The sequence below is a fragment of the Hydra vulgaris genome, chromosome 12 (genome assembly GCF_038396675.1).
Source record: "Hydra vulgaris chromosome 12, alternate assembly HydraT2T_AEP".
Classification (NCBI taxonomy): domain Eukaryota; kingdom Metazoa; phylum Cnidaria; class Hydrozoa; order Anthoathecata; family Hydridae; genus Hydra; species Hydra vulgaris.
Window position 1 is genome coordinate 81,215,862 of NC_088931.1, and position 27,926 is coordinate 81,243,787.

At 29.7% G+C, this 27,926-nt stretch overlaps 1 protein-coding gene across 2 annotated transcripts in view; it reads right to left on the reverse strand.

Moving 5' to 3' along the window:
* LOC105844806 (uncharacterized) overlaps positions 1-23,435 on the reverse strand; it is a 40,062-nt gene extending 16,627 nt beyond the window's left edge. Inside the window, exons 1-2 of one of the 2 annotated variants that reach the window (XM_065814634.1) lie at positions 23,157-23,435; positions 15,461-15,592 (exon numbers count right to left, since the gene is read on the reverse strand). In XM_065814634.1, coding sequence (XP_065670706.1) covers positions 15,461-15,592; positions 23,157-23,417 — 393 coding nt within the window. In that variant the 5' untranslated portion in view covers positions 23,418-23,435. The remainder of the gene's footprint in view (positions 1-15,460; positions 15,593-23,156) is intronic. The other variant, XM_065814635.1, reaches the window with a different exon arrangement.
* Between the last annotated feature and the right edge of the window lie 4,491 nt (positions 23,436-27,926).

Consider the following 27,926-nt stretch of genomic DNA (forward strand, 5'->3'; position numbering starts at 1 on the left):
TTCTACAAATTCTATCATAGTCGCTGCTCAAAGGAGCTATCATCTCTAGTTCCATCAACTAAAACTCATTCTCGCTTAAAACATCATTCAGCAAAGTCTCATTCTTTCACTGTATCTGTCCCTGCATGCTCTAAAAACTTTTATTATTCTAGTCTTTTTCCCCGCACTTCAAAGCTTCAGAACTCTCTTTCATCTTCATGTTATCCTGACTCATACAACCTTCAACTTTTCAAGTCTTCTTCAAGTCTATACTTTGTTGGGAGTGAATCAGAATAAAAAAAAAATATTAATAGCAGTTCATTTTTAATTACAGGTGAATAGAAGCACCGCACCCTTTCTTTATCTATTAGGCATAGATGTATTTGTAGGCACCACTTCATTCTATCACCTTTCTCTTTCTTCTACATCGCTTTTCTTCATCTCAAGACTAAACTCTTTTCAATATTATTTTTATCCCTTCAGCAAATATTATTATTGTAAGTGACTTTAATGGTCATCACACTGAACGGCTTGGCTCGAGTGTCAGTGTCAATATAGGCATTAAAGCACAAAACTTTTACCTTTCTTAATCTCTAACACAAATAGTCAACTATCCAACTCGCTTTCCTGACAACCCGAATCATCTACCTTCTCTACTCAACTTATGTCTTGTTTCTGATCCTAGTCAGTGCTCAGTTTCTCCACATTCACCCTTAGGTTCTTCTGATCGCAGTTTGATCTCTCTAAAACTAATATCTCATTCTTCTTCATCACCTGAATCCCCTATTATTGAACCTCTTACAACTACAGTAAAGCTGACTGGGATTCTTTCCGTGATTTTCTTCATGATGGCCCTTGGGCAGAAATCTTTCATCTTCCTGCTAACAAATGTGCTTCTTACATAACTTTGTAGATTATTCCCTCTTGACGATTCCAGGGCAAGCCTCACTCTTCTCCATGGTTTTCCTCACATTATGCTGCTGCAATTGCCAATTGAAACCATTACTTCCATTTCTATCAGCAAAACAATTCTCCAGAAAACAGACATCTGTTAATTACTGCAAGAAACCATAGTAAGATGGTTTTGTCTAATGCCAAAACCTGCTTATTCTCAGGTCATGAAATCTCGTATTTCATCACAAAAATTAGGCTCTCATGACTTCTGGAGAACCTTTAATAGTATCAATAATATGGGCAAATCTGTAATTCCACCACTCTTGTATGGTTCAGACTTTGTCACCTAAAGACAAAGCTGAATTGTTTGCTATGAGCTTTTCATCAATATTATCTCTTGGTTCCACTAGTTGCATTCTACCTGATATAGCCGCCAAATAGGTTGACCCATTGCTTGACATTTGTATCACTCCAACTCTGTATCTAAAGTGATTTCCTGCTTAGACTCTTCTACAACTTGTGGCCCGGACTACATATCTGTTATAGTCTTGCCGAAGTGTTCTCTGGAGCTGTTATCTATACTTTCAAAACTATTTAACAAGTGCTTATCAGAGTCGTGTTTTCTAGCTTGCTGGAAAGCGGCATCTGTTATCCCTATTTTCGAAAATTTTGGAGAGCGATCTGATTCGTCCAATTACTGTCCCATTAGTCTTCTTTCTATCGTAAGCAAGATTTTTGAATCTTTAATTAACAAATACTTAATCTTTTATCTTGAATCTAATAACTTACTTTCTGATCATCAATATGGATTTCGATCTTTTTGTTTAACAGCTGATTTGCTAATAGTAATAACCGATAGGTTTTATTGTGCACTAGATAAAGGCGGAGAGGTTAAAGCCATCGCTCTTGACATTTCAAAAGCTTTTGATAAAGTTTGGCATGCTGGTCTTCTCCATAAGCATTCTTCTTATGATGTATCTGGTACTATCTTTAAGATTATTGAATCCTTCCTTTCCAATCGTAGCATAAAAGTTGTCCTCAATGGACAGCACTCTTCTTCTTATTCTGTAACTTCAGGGGTTCCTCAAGGTTCAATTCTTGGCCCTATACTCTTTAATTTACATTAAGGATCTTCCAGATATTCTCACATCTAGGGTGGCATTGTTCGCTGATGATAGTGCCATTTATTATTGTCATGATAAGAAGCCAACACTCTCTGATTACTTGGAGGGGGCATTTGAGCATGAAAAGGATCTCACTTCTGTTACAGCGTGGCGCTTACAGTGGCTGGTGAACTTTAATTCAAATAAAACTCTATTTTTTTCAGTCAATTGTTATTGCAATAATTTAGATCTTCCTATATTAATAAACGGTAATGTACTCGATGAGTCATCTACCCTTCATCTTCTAGGATTATCTCTTACTTCCAATCTTTCTTGGAAACCATATATTAAATCGGTTGCAAAATTAGTATCTGCTAAGGTTGCATCTCTTTATCGAGCTCAACACTTTCTTACTCTGGATTCTATTCTCTATCTCTATAAATCTCAAATTTGTCCTTGTATTTCTTACCTAGACTCTTATACAGCTTGTGGCCAGGACAACATACCTGTTATTGTCTTGCAGAAGTGTTCTCCGGAGCTGTCGTCTATACTCTCAAAACTATTTAACAAGTGCTTATCAGAGTCTTGTTTTCCAGCCTGCTGGAAAGCCGCATCTGTTATCCCTATCTTCAAAAATTCAGGAGAGCGATCTGATTCCTCTAACTACCGTCCCATAAGTCCTCTTCCTATCATAAGCAAGGTTTTTGAATCTTTAATTAACAAACACTTAATTTCTCATCTTGAATCTAATAACTTACTTTCTTACCATCAATATGGATTTCGATCTTCTCGTTCTTTAGCTGATTTGCTAACAGTAATAACTGACAGATTTAATCGTGCATTAGATGAAGGTGGAGAGGTTAAAGCCATCGCTCTTGACATTTCAAAAGCTTTTGATAAAGTTTGGCATGGTGGTCTTCTCCATAAGCATTCTTCTTATGGTGTATCCAGCAGCATCTTGAAAATTATTGAATCCTTCCTTTCCAATCGTATAATAAAAGTTGTCCTCGATGGACAACACTCTTCTTCTTATTCTGTAACTTCAGGGGTTCCTCAAGGTTCAATTCTTGGCCCTATACTCTTTAATTTACATTAAGGATCTTCCAGATATTCTCACATCTAAGATGGCATTGTTTGCTGATGATACTACCATTTATTCTTGTCGTGATAAGAAACCAACACCCTCTGATTGCTTGGAGGGGGCATTTGAGCTTGAAAAGGATCGCACTTCTGCTACAGCATGGGGCTCACAGTGGCTGGTGAACTTTAATTCAGATAAAACTCAATTTTTTTCAGCCAATCGTTATCGCAATACTTTAGATTTTCCTATATTTATGAACGGTGATGTACTTGATGAGTCACCTACTCTTCATCTTCTAGGATTAACTCTTACTTCCAATCTTTCTTGGAAACCATATATCAAATTAGTTGCAAAATTAGCATCTGCTAAGATTGCATCTCTTTATCAAGCTCGTCACTTTCTTACTTCGGATTCTATTCTCTATCTCTATAAATCTCAAATCTGGCCTTGTATGGAATACTGTTGCCATATCTGGGGTGGATCTTCTAATGATGCCGTTTCTCTTTTACACAAGGTGCAAAAACGCATTGTAAACATAGTTAGACCTGCTCTTGCAACCAACCTCCAACCATTATCACATTGTCGTAATGTTGCTTCTCTTTCTCTTTTCTACAAATACCATAATGGGCATTGCTCTAAAGAGCTAGCATCTCTTGTGCCATTTATTAAAATTCATTCTTGTGTTACTCATCATTCAATTAAGTCTCATCTTTTTTCTGTGACTGTTCCTAAGTGCTCCAAAAACTCTTATTCCTCTAGTTTTTTTCCTCGAACATCAGTTCTTTGGAATTCGCTTCCTTTATCTTACTTTCCTGATTTATATAATTTGCAATATTTTAAGTTGTCTGTCAATCATTATCTTGCTCTACAATTTTCATCCTTTCTTTTTCAGTAACTTCCAACTTTAATTAGTGGCTGCTTGTAGCCTTGTTGGAAGCGAAGATGTTTGAAAAAAAAAGTAGGTCTGGTGAACTTTGCAAAAGATAAAACTCAATATTCGTGAATGATAGATTTAGAGAACTTGGTGATGATAATGGTTTTTTGTGTTTTATAGATTTCAGTACTATAGTCATTTTTAATATTGTTAATGAACTTGACTCAATGCATAGATAATACTTTATCTATGCAGTAAGTCAAGTTAACTATTTAATAGTCCAAGCAATTGCCTCATTACTACTAATAAACCCTAAGCCGTAACAAAGGGCTCCAAATGTGGCCATGGCAATGCACACCAAAAGTACAAACAGGGACACCATCCATGCGCAACATGGCACTGTTAATACTTTGATAATTTTCAGCTGTTGATGGAATTAGCCTCTCAGAGAGCTACCACATAGTTCGGGAAACCTGGCTACCAACTGGCCTCAGAACCATAATACTGAGTTTTAGAGCTCGACCCTCATTAGGTGATAATGGAATAAGTTGCCTAGTCATAATAACAGAGACACAAGCAAAACCTATGCATTGAGTCAAAAAGATCCAGCATTCAACATCCTAAATTGGGAGCAATGTATTAAAAATACATCTGCGCTAGCCTAATAGATGAAGAAGGGGTGCGAGGCTGGTCAACAGGTAGAATCTGTTTGCCCATTAAGTCTTTGACTAGGAGGCCTTCTACAAAACAGTAGCCGGATGCATTTAACATCTTTACTCAACGAAAAGCCTCAAGGCAGGGGGTGTTTTCAGTCAGAGTTGGCATCTCCCTGCCTTTGCCTAAAAAAGCATATCCTAAAAGGCAGCAGGAGATGAAGCATATTGTACTTGTTACATGTTACCAGTAGCAGGATAACCTGACCTGAAAATAAGCAGGATAACCTGACCTGACAAATGTCAGAGAAATGTTGTGTGGGAAGAGTTTTAAATGAAGATAGTGATAAAATTTCATATTGTAGAATGGTCAGAAGAATAAGACTAAAAGATACTGATATTGAAGTTTTTATTTAATAGATAGGATACATTTTCGAACCGAATCAGAAGATGTGTCTTCACCATGAAAAAGCCTATATTTCTAGATATGAAGCACTTCAAAAATACTGTTGTGATTCATTTAAAGTCCACAAAGGAAAATTATCAAGGGATTGTGTAAAGTCAACATATCAATAGCAAATCAACTTAAGATCAAACCAGGTCAAAAAGTTTGTACTAACTGTATGAATAAATTCAAACTTGAAAAAATTACAGAAGTTAGTCAAGATGAAGCTGCTGAAGAAAGATTTAGTTGTTCAGACCTTGATAAGACAGTTCCTAGCAAGAGTGTGTCTTTATTGGAAATATCTCCACTCAAAAGTGTAAGTAGACATGAAAAATTAGGATATGGAAAGCAAAAGGCTAAAAAAATCATAACAAGTATGACAAACCTAGTGGTGTCAGCATTGAATATAGACCCAAAATATATGGTATGGGAAAAAGAGCAAAAATTTATAAACTGTAATGATTGAGACAAACTGTTAGATGCAATAAAAAATGAAAATAAGTTTGAAGGAAGAAAAAGATTAACTAACTCTAAAAGTTTAACTAACACTAACTTCTGATAGAAAAAAACTTGCAAAACATTTTCAGTTTCAGAACATCTTCCTATGAAAGCTCAAAAGTTGAAAAATGAAAAAGGAATACTTGCTAAACCTGAGGCTAAAATAGGACAGCCTTTGGAAGATATTGTTAAACAAAAAGTCATTGAAATTTACGAATCCAAATTGTTCACAAGACAATGTCCAGGAAAAAAAGACTTTGTTTCTGTGTGTATAAATAATGTAAAAGTTCATAAATAAAAACGTTTAATATTAGTTCGATTAAAGGAACTTTATCTTATATTTAAGAAGTTTAAGAAGTTATACCCTAAACACAAAGTTGGATTCAGCAAGCTCTGTTAACTGAGGCCAAAGTGGTGCATCACAGTTGACAGTTGTAAAAGTCACTCAGTGTATGCGTATGTTCTTATAATCAAAATGCTAAGTTGATGTGCGCTGCTTTACCTAAGGACCATTTAATATATTACAAAGATTTGATGAAAGTATGTGCTTGTAATATAGTTGAAGCTGCATGTTTCATCTATGTTCTAACTGCCCCGGTAAAGTAAATTTGAAGACTTACTTGGAAAATGTGTTTGAAAATAATGATTTTAATTTTGACAATCAGATCACATACAAACAATGGGTGTCAACTGACCGAACTGCACTTGTCACAGTCCAAACAAGCATTATTGAGTTTATTGAAACTCTAAGTGAAACTTTGACCGTTGTCACCACCACTTAACCAAAGAAGCACATACCTCCTACTTATCAGAGGCAAAAAGAACATTAGATCAACACACTTATTCTTATGGATTTTGCAGAACTATAGTTTTCTTGTGCAAGATGCTGTACAAGGGTTTTACTGGCAAGCCAATCAAGCTACCTTACATCCATTTGCTGTTTGTTACAAAGATGAAAAAAAATCAACTCAAATGTGAATACTATTGTACAATTTCTGATCATCTTCACCATGACCAAACAACAATTCATTGTTTTCTCACTAAGTTACTCCCTATGATCAAAATCAAACTACCCATAATCAATAAAGTAAAATACTTCAGTGATGGTGCTGTTTCACAGTACAAAAACTACAAATATCTAATAAACTTAATGTACCATCTTGAAGATCACAATATAAATGCTGAGTATCACTTCTTTGCTACATCCCACGCCAAAAGTCCATGTGATTGAATAGGAGGAACTGTTAAAAGAGAAGCAGCAAAAGCGAGTCTATGAGCAGCAAATGCAAACCAAATTCTCACACCAAATGAATTTTTTACATGGGCTGAAAAAAACATTAATGGTGTTAACATATTTTACATTTCAAGTCATAACATCAATAACCATAAAACTTATTTTAACCTAAAGATGAAGAGATGAGCACAGTCCTAGGCACAAGAAGCTATCACAGTTTTGTACAAGGTGGAGAAATAATTTTTTACGGAGAGTCTCTAGCTATACTCTCTATGATACCCATTTGCTGAATAATATTAACTTGGCAAAAAAAAACCTTCAAACTTTCAACCTTGTAAATATATTGCATGCTTTTATGATGATGTATGGTACATAGGGCTTGTGCTTGAGATTTGTAATGAAAACCAAGATGTTTATGTAAAATTCATGCATAGAAATGAATTAAATTTAAAATGGACTAATGATGCACCATCAAGTCAGTGTTGGGTTCCATTTGACAAAATAATATGTCAAATAAGTGCTTCATCCATTAAGGGTAGATGTGCCTTGTTATGAGATTTGACGTGACTACAAACTTGCTAATAATGATTATGACAGTATTATGAGTTATGTAAATCAGAGATAAAGAAATTTTTTAAAATATAATATAACTTGCGCTATTAGGAATCCTTTTAAATTAAAAAAAGCACTCAGTGTCAAAGTGCTAAAATCATAATAAAAAAAACTTTTAACAAAGAGCTAAAGGTTATAAGGTAGAGTATAGGTCTTTAAATTTTTTTTGGTGATTGTCTATATATAGAACCTTGCAAGTAAAATGTTTCATAATTTATTTTAACTGTCTACGCTACTTTCCATGCCTACAAAGTGAATGTAATTTATCTTATTTTTTTAAAAAAAGGATATTTTAACAGGCTGCTGCAAGTGCTAAAATAACTTTTAACATATAATTTTAATTTTTTCCACAAGTGGTTACTCCAAGTACACAAAAGTAACAAAAAAATTGGCACAGCTTGTGTGTTGGTATTGAACTGTAGCACATTAAAGTTTCCAAAATTTTTTCTAATATTGTATTATGAATCAACTTTGAGGTACAAAAACTCAAAAATTATTTAAAATTAGTCAAAAACACTTAAAAAATAGATAATTTGGGTAAAAAACTATTACCTTAAAAAATTTCAGGTGATCATCTATTTTATCTAAAAAGTTATGATCTGTTAAAAATCGAAAAAATCTACTGTAAGCTCCAGATACTCAAACTTTTCTGATTTCGGTCAATATTAATTCAATTATAACTTTTAAACAGTTCACTTAATCTAGCTGAAATCCAGCGGTGGGTGGTCAAAATTTGAAGCAAATTTGAGGTGGTACCCTGGGGACCATTAGGTGATTTGATATGGAATGACCCAGCTCTATGATTTAAAAAAAATACTGGTTTGATTAATGCGCTTTTGTAGTTAATAAATAATGTCAATAAAAAAAGTTCTTTCAAACTCAAGATATAAATGTTATGTTTGGGTTTTCCCTTTGCAATTAAATTGTATGTTGAACAATTACATTATTTTTTTTTATAAAATGAACAAAACTTTTATAACCGAATAAAAATAACATGCTCAATAAGTAAACATTTTAAAAGCCCAACTTATATTTATTTTAATTTAAAAACGAAACTAATGCTAGTGCTATAAATATAAGATATGTAAATTTCAAAAATATAATGATACTTTGTAAAAACAAGTTCTGCTTATAACATTTTAAAACCAAATATACTACTATTTTTTAGGATTTAGTAAGAAATAGTAAGAATACATAAGGTTTCACAGTAAATAAAAATGAAATATTTTAATGGAAATAAATAAAAAAAAGCAGAAAACCGGTAATCTTTGTTTAATTACAATTTTTATTTTGTCAAAATCCAGTTGAACTAAATGTTTTAGGTAGCGCAAACATTTTTAAAAAAAAAGAGAAAACCCAATCTAATTGTGTAGTTGTGTAAATCATTTAAATAACTCTGCGGTAAGTACATTTAAATTTAAATCCCTTTAAGAAATTCAACCATAAACAAGTGTCCCCTCATTTAAAAAAAAAATAACAATAAAACAAGTGTTTTGAAGAAGAAAAAAAAGTTTAAATAAGTATAAGATCTTACAATAAGGAAATTTTTTTTTAAACAAATCTAAATTTTATTTATAATTTTTTCTATAACAATATTGTTTAATTTAAAGATATTTCATAAAGATAAAGACTTTCATAAAGATAAAGACTAAAGATAAAACAATTTTTAATGTGGTTTTAAATTTATTTACAATGAGGTACTTTAAAATACGCAACTGACATAATTAAACTTTTACAGAAATAAATATCTTTATTGAGTTATGTTACATTTATTCATGTTACACTTTTCCGTTATGCAACAAAATCTCATAACAAGGCCTGTTATCTCACTCTTCTTCATCATCAGAAGCCCCTTATCATTGTACCTCTTACAACTACTTTAAAGCTGATGGGACTCTTTCTGTAATTTTCTTTGTGATAGCCCTTGGGTAGAAATCTTTCATCTTCCAGCTGACAAATATGCTTCTTATGTAACTTCTTGGATTCAGGCTGGCATGGAATCTTTTATTCCCTCTCAATGATTCCAAGTCAAGCCTCACTCTTCTTAATGGTTTTCCTCTTTGTGCTGCTGCAATTTTCAATCATAACCATTATTTTCATATCTATTAGCAAAACAATTCTCCAGAAAACAGATGTCTGTTTACTATTGTTAAAAGCCATTGTAAAAAAGTTTTGTCTAACGCCAAAGCCCGCTATTCTCAGGTCATAAAATCTCGTATTTCATTACGAAAATTAGGCTCTCATAACTTCTGGAGAATCTTTACTAGTATCAATAATAATCTCCCAGAAATTCTTGCATCTAAGATGGCATTGTTCGTTGATGATACTACCATTTATTCTTGTCTTGATAAGAAGCCAACACTCTCTGATTGCTTGGAGGGGGCATTTGAGCTTGAAAAGGATCTCACTTCTGCTACAGCATGGGGTTCTCAGTGGCTGGTGAACTTTAACTCAGATAAAACTCAATTTTTCTCAGCTAATCGTTATCGCAATAATGTAGATCTTCCTATATTTATGAATGGTAATGTACATGATGAGTTATTTACTTTTTTATCTACCCTTCATCTTCTAGGATTAACTCTTACTTCCGATCTTTCACAGAAACCATATATCAAATCGATTGCAAAATTAACATCTCTTAAGGTTGTATCTCTTTACCATGCTCGCCACTTTCTTACTCCGGATTCTATTCTTTATCTATAAATCCGTCCTTGTATGGAATACTGTTGCCATACCTTGGGCGAATATTCTAATGATGCCCTTTCTCTTTTAGACAAGGTGCAAAAACGCATTGAAAACATAGTTGAACTTGCTCTTGCAATTAACCTCCAACCATTATCACATCGTCCTAATGTTGCTTTTCTTTCTCTTTTCTACAAATACTATAATGGGGATTGCTCTAAAGAGCTAGCATCTCTTGCGCCATCTATTAAAATTCATTCTTGTGTTACTTGTCATTCAATTAAGTCTTATCCATTTACTATGATAGTTCCTAAGTGCTCCAAAATTTCTTTTTCGACTAGTTTTTTTCTTCGAACATCAGTCCTTTGGAATTTGCGTCTTTCACTTTGTTTGCCTGATTCATATAATTCGCAATATTTTAAGTCGTTTGTTGATTGTTATGTTGCTCTATAAATTTTCTTTTCCAGTAACTTCTAACTCTAATAATGGTTGCTTGCAGCCTTGTTGGAAGTGAAGATGTTGAAAAAAAAAAAGAAAAAAGAAGACTAACACAAGGCTACTGAACGTTTTTAACTCGCAAACAAATTCAAATATTTCTGCAGATCAAAGTTAAATATATTTAGAGATTTTTACTTCATAATCTGATAATGATTTTGGCAATTAAAATTATATAAACAAAATGGATGGAATTAAAGAAAACGACAAACGAAAGCTTATTGGGAACTTCTATTTAGATAACATAGACAAAGGGAAAACATTTACAGTGCATCATTTTATGCAAATGAAAGTTGCAAGGCAAACAATTTATAATACTATTAAAAGAGTTGACAACAAAATATGACCTTAAAAGAAAGTCGGAAAGCGGCAGAAAACCATACAAAATGGACATAAGAAAAATTACTTCACTCATTAACAAGGCTAAAAATAAAGTTGCAATCTCCCAGAGAAAACTTGCATTAAAATATGGAATTCATAGAATTTATGTTTATAAAATTTTTAACATGCATGGACTTCAATATTTCAAAAGAAAGAAAGCACCAGAAAGCTCTGAAATTCAAATAATTAAACAATAACAACAACTGTTAAAACTTTCAAAAACTTTTCCCGGACTGTCAAACGAGTTTGAAATTATCATGGATGACAAGTCCTATTTAACATTGAGCAACCAAAACACACTAGGAAATGATGGCTTTTATAGGCAAGATAAAGACAAAACTGAAAATAATATCAAACATAAGTTTAAATCAGTTTCAAGTGAAAGTTTTAGTATGGATTGCAATCAGTAGATTTGGTAAATCAAAGCTTTTCTTTGCAATTAAGAATAATGCCATTGATGCAAAAATATATTCCAAAGAATGTATTGAAAAGAAAGTTGTTCCCTTTATTATTATTAATTCGCATCACAAAAATATTATATATGTATTTTGGCCTGATGGTGCAAGCTATCATTATGCAAAACTAACAATTGAAACTTATAAAAAGTTTAATATAACCAATGTTTCTAGGAATGATAATCCACCAAATGTACCGCAATTAAGGCCCATTGAGACATTTTGGGCTCACCTATAACAGAGAATCTATTCCAATGATTTCAAAGCAAAAAATCTTAACCACCTGAAAAAGAGAATTCAACTTAAGTAACGAGATATCAGTCCAGAATACTTTGAAAACCTTCTTTACTTGCTAAAGACTAAAATTGGCTACACTGTTGATCATGGGACACTTTCAGTTATAAGATGATCTATTATTGCTATCCTTACTTATTTGATCAGTTGTGAAACAATAATATAATTTGAATAACAATTATAAGCAATTCATTTTTGTGCAATTAAAAAATTTGACAATTATAAGCAATTCTTTTATATAAAAGAAAGAAACTGCAATAAAAAAGATTTAACTTGTAAACTGGTGTATGTGGAAAATGTTTCACTTAACAAGTTTTTTGATATAAAAAAAAACATAATCAATATTTATTCATCAAAACAAATGTTTAAACACTTACAAATTATCAACATACAATCATTAATACAACTGTAAAAGGAGAGTGTATACAATTTGAAATTAAATGTGTTACTCAGCTAGATACTCGCCTCGATAGCATTTCTTTTAAATCAATTAAAGCTGCTACTCCTGAAAAAATTCTGGACCACAGAAAATTTCTTATATTATGGTTTTGTACTTTACTAAGAAATATAATATGCAGCTTCAATTAAGAAGAAATGGAAGAAATACAAATGTTAGATTGTCAAAACCTTTTATCTACAGCTACTTAAACAAATCTTTTATTTGACAAAGAATTAGCACTCTTTTTATATGCTGATCTGTCAAAGACAACATACTAACTTCTCTGCAACAACCTTTAGAACTAAATTCATCTATTTAACCAACATACCATGCTCTGAAGAGTGCAAAAGATAGATGTTACCCAGATGATAATATAGATCTCTGATTACCCTGCAGAATTTCCATTGCAGTCTCTACTTCAGCACACAGCACAGTAGTTTTGTGATGCTCAAATAGAGATGCTAATTGCTGATTTAGAGGCACATAAAATATCGTAAAAACTTACATGATCAATAGTGGGATTTGATGGTGCAACTTGTCAGTCAGTGTATAAACAGGCAAGTACAAATGAGGGTTGCAGGAATTTAACAACTAATGCATCTTTATTCATTACATGCTTTGTGCCAATACTTTTTTAAAGATGCCAAGCAGCAGCTTATTTTCAGGAATCACAAACCTCTTTCAAATGTTTATTGCAGACCTGTTTGGTTTAAATACATAAAGGAAGTGACCTTAGCAGAACTTGAGTCAATTAAAAATGACATCTACTTCCAATGTCACTGTTCAGCAATTGTCATTAAAGTAACAATTGCTGAACAGAAAATAGATGTATATCATGTCATAGATATTACTATCAATGGAAGGTGCAGACCCCCATTTGATCAGCTACAACTTCCAATCAACGTTGCAGTACTTTTGGCATCTCATTAAAGTTCATGAATGATCTACCAAAAGTTTAAAAACAAGAAGTGAAAAATTCAGAAATGGAAAGCAAGAGGTGTAGATGATAAAGCTGTTGTTGCACCTAAAAAGAAGGAAAGTTGCATTCCAAAATGAGGTTAGTGTTGTTGAAGACCAGCCATGTTCTGGAAATAATGAGAACACAGGGAGTTGTGTATTTCAGCAAGCTAAAAAATCTGCTATCATAATGGGTGCTAGTCCTGAACTTGTCAGAAGTATGCATGCAATATTGTCAGTGATGTACTGATTTGATGTTGACTTTGACAAGTTCAATTTTATTTGACAAATATTGTTTTGAGTTTGCAGAATTGTATACACAATTGTATAGTGTATTCAATTCTATATGTGACAAGCATTACATAAAGTTCTGAGTCAAGCATATCTAGTGGTAGAATCTTTTAACTTTCCTCTGGGTAGTAAACAACCGGGGCCCCGGCCTAAAATGAGACTTATTGCAAATCCGGCCCTGGCAAAATTGCCAGGGCCGGATTTAGCAGGGGTTGATAGCCGGGGCTAAAAATAAATTTATAATTCTTTATATTATAATATTATAATTACATTTACTATTTATTAAATTCTGGCATACATTTATGCCAGTATCTAATAAATAGGGACAGATACAGTAAAAAGATGCAACTTGTTGAATAAGAAGACAAGCAAGAATGAGTTTTGGTTTATTGTAATAGAGATGATAGCTTGTTTGAGCATTGACCATAATTAAAGAAACAGCATAAAAGAGGAAGGCTAAAGCCTGCTGCTGCTGCTGATGATGATGATGATGACAATAATGATGATAATGACAATGATGATAATGATGATGATAATGATGATGATAATAATGATGATGATGGTAATGATGACAATTATGATGATGATCATGATGATGATGATCATGATGATGATGATGATGATGATGATGATGATGATGATGATGATGATGATGATGATCATGATGATGATGATCATGTTGATTATAATGATGTTCATAAATGCATATATATACAAAATCAAACATAAAATTTGAAAAAAAAAAATGTACCTTAAGATGTATAAATGTTTATGCAGCCCCGGTCACAAACCCGGCCCCAGCCCTAGCTATATTTTATCAAACCCGGCCTCCAATCAAATATCAACCCCGGTCATTTACTACCTCTGGGTATGATGTCAAATAATCTCAAATAAATACTTTAAAAAATAGAGGGAGGACTTTGCTAGAGTATGTGTCAGAAATTTAATTTTGATGTATTTCAATTTTTGTATCATTCAGATCCTTACATTGCTCAATGCCAGAAAGCAAGTAGTTCAAAAAAAGCTATACTACCTGCAAATGCAACTGCTTTGTTGAAAGAGCCCATCATCTTGAGCTCTTTGTGACTTTTGGTCATATTCTTTTTGTAACAAATGTTTTTGCAAACTAATGTAAATGCACAGTCATAAATGTTTAACTACCTGTAGGCCTATAACATTATCATTTATGCTAAAACATAAAAAAAAAAATTTTTAAACTTTAAAATATATTTTGAATATATTATTATAGTTATTGATTGTAAATTTTATTTATTGTAAGGTTTTGGCTAGAAATTAGTCATTTTGACCCCTTGTAGTCATGGTGGAAAAAAATGTCAAAGTGAGCCAAACCAAGAATTCCTAATGTATTCAATTTATTTACTTAAACAATCAAGTTATAATTTCATAAACTAATATTCGGAATATTATAAAATGGAAGTAATATGGAAAATTTCATAAAATATAAAAATTGCCAAACTAAAAAATACTTATATGTATAAAAATTTTGATGGGTGTTTGTCAAAATGTGTTTTTTAAACATTTATTAGATTTTATAAATAGAAACTATATTGAAAGGAAACATTTCATAAAATATAAGAATTTTTAAATACAAAGTACTTTAAAATTCTTATCAATAATAATTTTTGATATGATTTCTAAATAAAATGGTTCATTATTATTATTTAAGTACTATGGTGTATTATTGGTTCCTATGGCAACATTTGTAAAACTAATAAACTTTAATTCTGACCAAAAATATAGGCTTAGAGTATAAACTATTTATAACTGTTATTAGATGATAAATCTTTAAAACGTCAGTATTTTTTATTGTTATTATAATAGTGAAAAGCAATTAAAACAAAATGTATCAATATTATAAGGCATTTTATAAATATGTTATTTTAAAATTTATAAATTTTATAAATATGTTAGTTTATAATAAACAATTGGTATTTAATATAAAATAAGTAAATTTTCTTTATATTAAAATGAGTAATTATCTTAAATAAATTAACTAATATTTTAAAAAATTTTAATGTTATTTTTAATCATAAAACTCACTTTTTAAATAAGTTATTAATTTCTTTAATTACCTGAAGCCCATAAGCTAGTCTTTTTATAATAAAATAATACCACTCATCTTGGTACATTGCCTTTTTTTCAAAATAATATATAATTCGTCTTTTATTACAATTCAATATATTATTGAGTTGAAGTTGACAAGTCTATGAACAAAAATTTTTTTATATAACATGCATTAACATTATATATAATAACAGCAATATATACATATATATATATATATATATATATATATATATATATATATATATATACATACATATTACATATATATATATATATGTATATATATATTATATATATACATATATATATATATATATATATATATATATATATATATATATATATATGTACATATGTATATATATATATATATATATATATATATATATATATATATATATATATATATACACACACATATATATATATACATATATATACATATATATATATAGATGTATATATATATATATATATATATATATATATATATATATATATATATATAATTTTAATTCAATAAAAAGCAAAAGGACTCCGGATATCAAAGTCACAAAATCATTATTTCTTTCTAGATTTAGGTATCCAGGAGCTTCAAAAATGAAAAAAAAGCTTATGGACTACATTTGAGAAAAAATTAAGACTTTTAAATTGATGGAAAAATCAATTTTGAACCTGGAGTCTTTATGCATAATGGCATCAAGAACTCAGGGACCCTGGGCTAAAAAATAATAGGTTGCAAGTCATTAAAACTCTTGAATTTTTTTTTCATTGCAGAACATAAGTCACTCATAACTTTCAGAGCTCTTGGACACCAGAGACCAAGAAAAACTAGAGATATAAAGCTGGAATCATTTTTAGACTGCATACCTGAAAGTCATATAACTATTTTAATTTGTTTTAAAATACTAATTTAAAGAACTTAATAGTTTTTAAAAAATTGAATTGAAAAGAGAAAAATAAAATAATAATAGTACCATAGTACTAGTAGTACTATGTGGTAGTACTACAGACAAACACATTAAGCCTGGTACTACCAGGGATATGATTGTAGTTGAACTTAAAACCTCTACCGCAAGCAAGTGCTCTATCACTACAACACTTTTAGAGTTAAAATTACCTGTTATCAATGGGAATAACTCCGATAAATGATATAAATTCGAATTTATTCCCCAATTGGGAATAAATTCAAATTTATATCATTTATCGGAGGATTAGTGCTAAAAAAAATGCTTTGCTTTTCTAATACTTGATTACATTATGTACTCAATACTTATAGCAACTTTTTAGAATTTCTTAAACATAATTTTTGTAACAAAAGACATTAAATGTCTTTAAAGACATTTTTAATAATAAACATTTTTAGTATTGTTTAATGACTGGTTTACGACTATAGTCAGGATCACCGCAAATTCATTAAAAAAATAATAATAAAATAAAAATTACAGAAAATAAGTAAAAGTTAGTTTTATGTATGATTATTTTTTTGATTTTTTTTTGTTACCAACTGGTTTTGTTCTTTGAATATAAATCAGATGTTGAACATATGAACTAATGCTGTTGTGGGTATCAAAATTAAGGATATAACTTTGGAATCGAACACCCAGCAATCATTATCTCTTTTGGCTAAAATAAAAAATATCCATGTGATACCTTAACCTGACTTTAATATCAAGTTAAATAGGTTTTAGTAATCTATAATCCTACCCACCAAAATCCTCAGAACACACAATATAACCCCTTTTCTTAATGTTTAATAAAATCTAATGTTAGAATTTCCCTTGTTAATGAGATTATAACAAATTTTGCATAAGCCTCATCAACCTAATAGGATACTGACCATCTGACCACAGGGTCAGACTGGCAAGGGGGGTTGGGGTGCCCCCGGCCCCTGCTATGTCTGAAGGTCCTGGGCCTCACTATAAACCAAGATACACAAATAAAACACACAAAAATACAAATTAATACTAACTAATTATTGTTAATCGGCATCAATTTTACAAAGACAATGCAATAAATATGATTGTTTCTACAAATAAAAAATGAAATGTTTAGTAAAATATACAAAGACATTGTAAAGCAGCCTTATATTATCATTTATTAGTGGTAGAGTAAATTATCTTGAGTAAGAAACTAAAAAATTATTTAATAAAAAAAATATTAAATTTCGTATTTTTATTGAGTCATGCATATATATTTTATATAAGCCCAGGGCCTTGGAGAGGATAAAAATGTGCTTGTGCAAAACTATTTTTGGTCCCCTTCTCCTTATGATGATTTTTTAATTCATTCAGACATTCAGAACATAATAATAACTATAACAATAAACACTGGCTTATAGGAAGCCAGTGCTTTTTAACCAGAGAGGGTCAGAAGTATTTAATAAATTTCACTATAAAAATATATAGTGAAATACAATTGGAGTTCAACTTTAAATATGGTTAAATGGGTTAATCAAAAAAATTTCTTATTACTATATTTTTAAATCCTTGCATATGGATTTATTTTTTTTAAACAAGTCAAATGAACGGAGATGGATGGAGTACATGGTCAAATACACGGAAATTTGCATGCACATTATTAGAAATTTCCTATAACCTTTTAACAAAAAACTATGTGATTAAGGGTTTAACTTATTTTTGCTGAATTTTTTGCTACCATTTGTCTTCAATCCCCCCCCAGCCCCTCAGTGCCAGTCCAACCCTGTCTGACTAGGATCATATAATACTTTTTTAAATCAACTTCTTGCAATGATAAAAAGACATTTGTTCTCCAGTAAGTTTTTCTTGAGAAAAAATTTCGATGCCTACCTAAAATACCTAGAAAACTATAAAGGCCTTTCTTTTTTTCCTTATTTTACCAGGAATTAAAAGACATCAGCAAAGAAGTACGTGTTTTAAGTGAGATCATAGCATGATCTAAACTACCTAATGGAGAGCAAAGAGAAACTGGACATAAACTAGAGTCAGAAAACAAACACAAACCTCAGAATAAAACTAAGTGATTAGAGCTGTCTGAAAAGCAAGCCAACTATGTGATTAAAAGATTGAGAAGGACAAACATTTTAAGCATAAAAGCCAGTGTTACTGAGCCCAGCCATTCAGTGCAATGAGCACTTAAGTCACTAATAACAACAATATCAGCTCTCATTAAAAAGAAAGGAATTGCTCAATTTGATTAAAAAATGAAATTGAAGAGTGCAGTCTTGGGAAGGAGGAGAATAATAAAGAACAAAAAGAAAAGTAATGGAGCATAAATGTTTTAAGCAAAAGCACATAAAAGAATAGTGAGAGGATTCAAACCTGATGTCATGACAGGTAAATCAATTTAGTTTTCAAATATCTACATATGATAATTTTTTAAAATTAAGTTAAATAATGTTCAAATAAGGTTCAAGTAAACTATAAATATTTACATAAAATTTTTACTTTACTATGGTAAACACCCAGGTAACTGATTGTAAGAAAAGAAAACGAATTAACCATAAAACCCAAAAAAGAATTCAAATTTTTAGGAGTGATTTAGAAAAAAAAATTTATCCGTCTTTGTTACAGGAAAAAAGGATTCAAAAAAACATAAATAAACTCCCATATGTACTTAATCTAATTAACAAAGAAATTTGAAAATAACATATTTAAATATAATGATACATATTTAAATATCATTAACAAATATATATGTATATATATATATATATATATATATATATATATATATATATATATATATATATATATATATATATATATATATATATATATATATATATATATATATATATATATTAACGCTGGGCATCGCTACCAAATATCTAAAAGCAATACTGCTACCTTCCACATCTTTGACAGCTAGAAATTACTATTGCTCTTTGGCTACTTTATCAATCTTTAAAATTAGTAGCGCTAGTCCGCAACTAGTCCACTATTAAAATGATTTTTTATTTTCATTTATTTAAAAAGCAAAAGAAAAAAACTTTAAGTTTTTGATATCCATATGAGATAATATAAAGTGACAGGTTTTTTTAGTTTCACATTCTTTTTAGTGTTTTACACTAAATTAACTTAGTGATGGTAATTTTTTATGAGTGAATTGAAACTTATATCGATGTTGCCATCATTCGTCTGGTGAGTTTTGTTGGATTCTGCCACAAAATCTAATTTTTGATGTTGTGCAAATAATCATGAATCTTTTTACTCCAACCATTGCATCGTTCACTATGCTCTATTCAGATGTAGCAGATAACTGGGAGTTTATGTGGATCTGCAAATTGATGGAAATACCATTCAAATGTAAACATTATAGAAAATTTAGATACATTATATTTATATACAACAAAAAAATGTAGAAAATTATGTTCTTTAACTGATAGGTATTTTAACACATCATAGCAGGAGTTCAAATTTGTGATCCCTGGTGTCGCCAACCTCAGGGCTGCCTTGATGTCATTTGCCATCGCAATCTTCCTATTATAGACATTCCATATCCCATGAGCCTTTGCATCTAACTTAAAAGACAATGGGTTAACTTAAAGCCTAGGGTTCAAATTTGAACTTGATACAATCTAGGTATTCCTACTAAACCAGTAATGTCATCGTTAGAGCTGCACAACAACGGTCCTTTGATTGAATGATATCATCATTGCAATTTTCCAGAAATTCCTCCAAAAAGAATGGTATCAAGTTGACCAGCTTAGGACCCACTTTCTCTGTTTTTCTCTATTTTTCTTATTCTACTAAACTAAACTGGTAAAGGTACAAACATAATTTGAGCAATTGTCTGTGGTTGTTGCATCAACCTGAGGATTAATAAAAGCTATGTAAAATACCAAACTTCAGCTGACTACAACACTTTTAAATCTGCAAAATATATTCTGGAACTAGAAACAGTTATCTGTTGACAGTTTTTGAAATGAATTGCTTCTACACACTATGTTTTTGAAATAAATTGCTTCTACACTCTCTCCCATTTATACTGAACTAACTATATATTCAATAAAAACTACAACCAAAAGAACTTTACTTTTGAACAAAAATACATTAAAAAATTGAAAACAAAAAGTAACGAGAATAAGCATTACAAGAAGAAATTTAAAATGTAATAAACATTAAATAAATAGGGTTGTTTATAATTTGCTGACTTTTCTAACATCTGATTGATTATTTCAATCAGATGTTAAAAAAGTTTAAATAAAAATAATATAAATAATACATAAATAATAACAAACAATACATAAAGCTAGTTGCAGATATTTTATGTAAAGCACTAATGCCACTTCTTCAAAGTTTTTAAATCAAACTGCACACATCTGAAATTATTTTGATATCACATGAAAATTTTTTTGATATCACATGAAAAAGTTTTTATTAGTAAATGAAAAAGTCTTAAATAATTTAAATGACTTCAAATTTTAAATTTAAATGGTAGCAGAGTGGCGCTTTGAATTTCTTTTTAGTAGCGAACTCACCCCACTAACATATTTTTTTAATGCTAGTTTTGCAACTCTGCTACAAAATAGAGTCCGCATGTAGTGGAGTTTTGGAGTGGAGGATCAAGTTGCACCATATATGTGTGTGTGTATATATATATATATATATATATATATATATATATATATATATATATATATATATATATATATATATATATATATATATATATATTAGGGTGGTGCTAAAAACAACTTATTTTAAAAATGTCAGCTGACAACCCCTAAATGTGTTTTATATAATAAAATAATACTGGATTTAAAAAATTTTTGAATAAAAAATATTTTTACGGGTGCCACAAGGCCCTTATACATCAAATAGGTTCCTAATATTATAAAAAAAAAGTTTTTCAAAAGTATATCATGTTGGGGCTCAAATAAAGCAAAATTATGTAAAAATTTCAAAAATAATCATTGTTTTATAAAAAGCAGAGATAAAAAAATTATAATTAAAAAAATTGTGTTAAATTCCCTTTTTTTTGTTATAAATTAAAAAATGTCATTTTCTATTTACTAAAATCTAAAATAATAATATATTTATAAAATGATTCATATTTTTGAAATTTTTATATATTTTTGCATCATTTGAGACCCAACATGACATACCTTTGAAAAACTTTTTTTTTTATAATATTAGGAACCTGTTTGATGTATAAGGGCTTTGTGGCACCCGTAAAAATATTTTTTATTCAAAAATTTTTTAAATCCAGTATTATTTTATTATATAAAACACATTTAGGGGTTGTCAGCTGACATTTTAAAAATAAATTGTTTTTACCACCACCCTAATATATATATATATATATATATATATATATATATATATATATATATATATATATATATATATATATATATATATATATATATATATATATATATATATATATATATATATATATATATATATATATATATATATATATATTAAAAAGTATATCTAATTAAATAAAACCAACCTAAATAAAAGTATAAAACAAGCAATTTATTATATTTAGAAAAACTAGTAAGTTTTAGCATTGAGTGCATAATAATTGCATTATTACAACCAAAAATTGATAAATAATTTATAAACAAACAAAATAAATAAATAAATCATCATAAAATAGTATTTTACAAATCAAGAAAAATATATCAAACTACTAAAATAATTTTATATTTGAGTAAAATCATAAATATAGTATAAATGATTAAATTTGCTGTTATAAAAACGAGAAACAATACAAACAATACTGTGAATATATAAGCCAATTTTAGATACTCAGCTTAATTATAATATCAAAGATTTTTTTCATTGGTATTGTTCATTAACTACAAACATAAATTTTTGAAAATAAGAAACCACAACTCAAAAAAATATATATATATAATAATAAGTGGACATTTTAACAACATTTTATAACATATAGTTACAATTAATTTCGACACCTGTTTTAAACTTTTTTTTTAAACTGCTATAAATTTATTATGCAGTTATTAAGCTGATATCTTTTAGGATAAAATCTTTCTTTGAACCTTAAATTATTTTGCTTTCAATTATTTGCCACCTGCATAATCTTTTCCCACTTTTGTCAAGAATTAAACCTGATACCTTTGACATCACTTTGATTAAGAATTAAACCACATGCCAAAACTTACCAACTAATCATAAAATTACTGAGCCTTGAGTATATATTGGAGAGACTTGCACAATTGTCAGCAATTAGATTTTCAACTGAGCGACTGTGTCTTTCAACCAAGTTACTATGTGTACAACTTGATTGTATGAATAATATATAAACCTATTTATTTATTACAGCTACATCTGCTATATAATATTCTGTGAATTTATATTTTTTACTGTATTGTTTAATCATTTTTAACAAATTTTTATCAAGTTTATTTTTAAATTTAAAAATACTCTCGCAATGATTTCTTTAGGTAGCTGGTTCCAATATAGAAGAATTCTAATAAAGAAGAAAAATTTTCATTTGCTAATATTGATTTTGTTTTGCTTAATGGAGTGTTGGTTAATTCTAATTACTCTTATATTATTTACAGATTTTATTTATACTAATACTGCTAACGCTTGTGAAATGCAATAAATCAAAATATAATTATTGAAAATATAATGAAAATAAAAAACCTGCTTTAAAAATTTCATAAAAAATTATGATTAGTAATTTAAAAAGAAAATTATTATTCTAAAGTTCAAATAAATGATTAAAAAAAAACACCTGTAAAATAGGTTTAACTTTATTGTTTTCTTTTTTAATGTCAATCCGAAACAAATCTTCTTCAGGTTTATAAAGATAAGGATTATTATGGAAACCTGCAACCAACCATTTAAATTGAATTGGCATTAAAATCTTTATTCTCATTTCATCATTTTCATTAATTTGGTAAGCCAATTTAAAACTACCATTAAAAAATGAATCTGTACCACTACATTTTGTTAACAAACATAACAATACCAAAATGTATAACATTTTTAACATGCTTTTGTTTCTAAAATTAAAACTATATATATATATATATATATATATATATATATATATATATATATATATATATATATATATATATATATACATATATCAGGCCTTGTTAAGAAGCGTTACGCAGCCCGCATTTTGCTTGCGAAAAGGCAATTTGTCTACGCGTTTAGCAGTTTTGCGCTACGCAAAAACTTATATCTTTTAAAATATTTAAATTATCTTTTGATTGTCGTTTGCGTGACGTTTATTCAGAAGAAATAAAGTCGTAATTAAATTTAACCGCAATTGTAAGCTAATAGATTTTTTGTTGAAGAAACAGTTTGTTTCATAATTTTTTTTTGTCGTTGTTAAAAATTAGTTGAAAAAAATAAAGTGTTTTAAGTTTTATCTTAAGGAATTAAATATATCAATTCCTTTTAAATTTAAAAATTATTTTTGTCCTAATAGTTTAAAAAGTGCACGATTTATTTTGATGTAAATATTTTATCAATAAGATATTTTGTTTATTGTTAATTCAATAACGTAAAGTTTTAATGACGTTCGTTTAATTTATGAAAATAAATTATGATCACGAATATGTTATCGGTAACTAATAAATAACAAAAAAAAAACTCTTTATTGCTTAAAAACATTATTAAAAAGAGTTCACAAATTAAATAAGAAAAAATTTATTAACAGTTAATAAAATAACCAAAAACCAACTGTAAAATCATAAGAAAATAAACAAACATTATTTTACGTTTCATGAAAAAAATATTTTTTTTCATGAAACGTTAATAAAATAACTTTAATTACAATGCAGTACTTGAAAAGACGCTAGTGACGCAATATAACTTCTAACAATTCAAAATATATTTGCTGAGTTGAGTTGCGTTAGTTAGAAATGCGTTACGCAATTTTGCTACTCAGCGAAATCTCGTAACAAGGCCTGATATATATATATATATATATATATATATATATATATATATATATATATATATATATATATATATATATATATATATATATATATATATATATATATACATATATAGTATATATGTTACTGTTACTGCAATACCGGGAATTAGCTAAATGCTAATGTTTATAATATGATTTAATATTGCAACTCTAAGCTTCATGTGTTACCGCAATCATCAGGCAAGTAGTAAAAGTTTAATTTTACTAATTTTGCACAAAAATTTTAATTTTACTTTTGGTAGCAAAATTAAACTTTCACTACTTGCCTAATGATTGTGGTAACACATAAAACTCAAAGTTGCAATATTAAATCATATTATAAACATTAGCATTTAGCTAATTCCTGGTACTGCGGTTTACAGTAAAATGTAAAAATATTCTAATAAATAAGACAATATTTTAAAAAATCATTTATTTTATAAAATACATGTTTCGACTATATCATAGCATCATCAGTTAAAATATATTTAAATACTTAAATCAAATTAGTGAAATTAAGTTGAACTAATAGAGACCTTATAATAAAAAAAACAATACAAATGCAATAAAAAAAAGTAAAAAAGCCAAAATCTTTTTCGAATCAATTCATGGAATCGATCAGTAAAAGGTTACATAATTTATTCATGATCTTGAGAAACCTGTTAAATCCATTAACAAAAAACACAAACAGACCCAACTTCCTATTTATGACGACCAGACCCAACTTTTGTCAATGACTGGCCATTCCTTCTAACTGCTAATGTAAAATCAACCATCCTTGACCCCTACCCTCAAACTCAGGTTAATTCTCCATCTAATTCAACTAACAAAATTGAGTCAAATTCGATATCAAAGGACTCAATTACTGATGCACACTTATTTGTTGATCATGCTAATAACTGGGGTAACGATTTTCACTTAACTGGTCATCCTTTATCTTATGAGACCTCTCAACCAATATTGGACCCTGTTGATTTCCAAACTCATCTGAAGAAAAAATGAAATCAAAAATTTATGTATGTTAAAACCACTTTATTCGTATGATTGCTCTAAAACTACTTCTATATTTGTTTCTCGTTTATCGCCAACTGCCTCTGCTGAAGAATTAGCTGAATTTGTCAACATAAATTTGTTAACATTTAAAACTAAAGCCACTTGCTTAAAAATTGTTACAAGTAAATATCACTCTTCCTTTAAAGTATCTGTCTCTGCTGGAGATGCTGTCAGGCTCTACGACAGTAGCAAATGGCCAGAAAATGTGCTTGTGCGTCGTTTCTTTGAAAATGGCAGTAAGAATTTGCAGCTTTAACTGTCGTGGTGTATAAAGTGAATTAGTACTTTTGTCTGCATCATATGATATCATCTGTCTCCAAGAGATTTGGTTACTCAACACTGAACTTAGTTTCTTGAACAACATTGTACCTGGTTATTTTGGCTTTGGAGTGTCTCCAACTGATTCTTCAGCAGGTTTTGTTCGTGGCAGACCATTTGATGGTGTTGCTATCCTGTGTCGTGATTCTGTCTTCTGTAGAACTCGAGCTGTTACTACTGATAATTCATGGTCTGTTGCTATCCAACTTGTAAATAACATTTCTGATAAGTTCACAATTATCAATGTCTACATGCCTCGTGATTTATATGAGAATGTTGATAAGTATCTTGAATGCCTTGGTAGTCTCTCAGCTCTTATTTCAGATTTAAATGGTAAATTTGTTATTACTGGTGACTTTAATTGTGATCCAAGATTTCGGTCTCCATGTAGTAGTCTCCTAGTTGATTTTTGTACTGATGAACATCTTGTTATAGCTGATATCTGTCTTTCACATGATTCCTTTATCTTTGTTAGTGAAGCATGGGGCACCTCTTCTTGGATTGATCACTGCGTGGTCTCCCAAAGTTCTCTATGCAATGTTAATAACTTCGAAATAATTCAGTCAACTAGTTCATCTGATAATTTCCCTCTAGCGTTTGATATCTCGTTTAAAATTGATATATCTTCTTCCTCTACTGCTTACCCTACTTCGACAAGATCCCCTAAAATAAATTTTAATGCTTCGTCGACCTTTATGATAAAGGAGTATAGTTCCTTAGTGTCTTCAATTAACATGGGTCAGTTTGAAGTAATTAACTGTAGTAATGTACACTGTAACTCACATGAGCATGTTAAGCAGATTAACCACCTGTACAATATTCTGAATGAATGTCTTACTCAATCTTTATCTCAGTGTCTTAATTATTCTAAATCAAGTTTAAATAGAAAACAACCTATGACAGGTTGGACAGATTATGTTAAAGATGCTCATAAGGCTGCTAAAGATACGTTCTGCTTATGGCGTAGCTATAATAAACCAAAATTTGGCCCAATCTTTAATCTTTTTAAAAATTCAAGAGCCTTATATAAATATGCCATTCGTTTCAGCAAAAAAAAAAAGAAGATACTATAAAAGCCGAAAAGCTGGCGAACAGTTTAACAAATAAGAACTATACCAGTTTCTGGTCTATTGTGACTTCTATTCGCAGCGATAAATGTAGTCTTCCACCTTCTATTGACTCTGCCTCAGGTCCTGATAATGTATGCCACATGTGGTATAATAACTATTCCACCCTGTTCAACTCAGTCAAGCCAACATGCAATATAAATGACAACTTTATAGTTAAACACTGTAACTTTCTTAAAGATGATGCCTATCTTGTCACTTCTGATAAAGTCCAATCTATCATAAATCGTATGTCCTGTGGAAAAGCAGCTGACCATTTTGGACTTCAGTTGGAGCATTATCTCTATGCTAGCCCAAATTACTTTAATATTTTATCTTTGTGTTTTTCCTCCATGCTTTGCCATGGATACATGCCTATTGGTGCTTCACACTCTGTTATTTCTCCTGTGGTTAAAAATAAGAATGGTGACATCTCCGATTCTGCTAATTATTGTTCAATTGCTTTGGTAACAATTTTCTCCAAAATTTTAGAACATATTTTTGTCTCACGCATTAATGAAAGTTTCACTGGGACTCCCAACCAATTCGGATTTAAGAAAAACCATAGCACTTTTATGCCAGCTCTTATTTTAAACCTATCTTATTTTAAGCTCTTATTTTACCTATCACATGGCTCAAATATGGCTCAAGCTTGGCAGATAAAGCAGGTCTAATTACATTTACAATATGCTTTTAGACTTTGTCTGAGAGTAGGAGGGTTGTTATTCATCGATATAGGAATACCAACATTATTGCAATTTTTTTTTGCAGAAATAAATGAGTTTTGTTGTCAAACAAAAATTGTGGATTTTAAGTCCAGAATTTAAATCCATAAGCCACTGCAAGCTTTAGGCTGTTACAGAAGAGAGATCCAATTAAAAATTGACTGCTTGTTCTAAGCAATCAAAAAGTAAAACTTTTTTGTCACGACAAGAATATAAAGTTGAGTCGACAGCAAATAGAGCCACTTTAGATGTAATATTTTCACAAAGATCAATATTGTAGATAAGAAATAATACAGAAGCAAAGATAGAAACTTGTGGTACCCTTAAGCTACTTGAAATAAAGAACAGTGTAGGCCTTCAAGAAT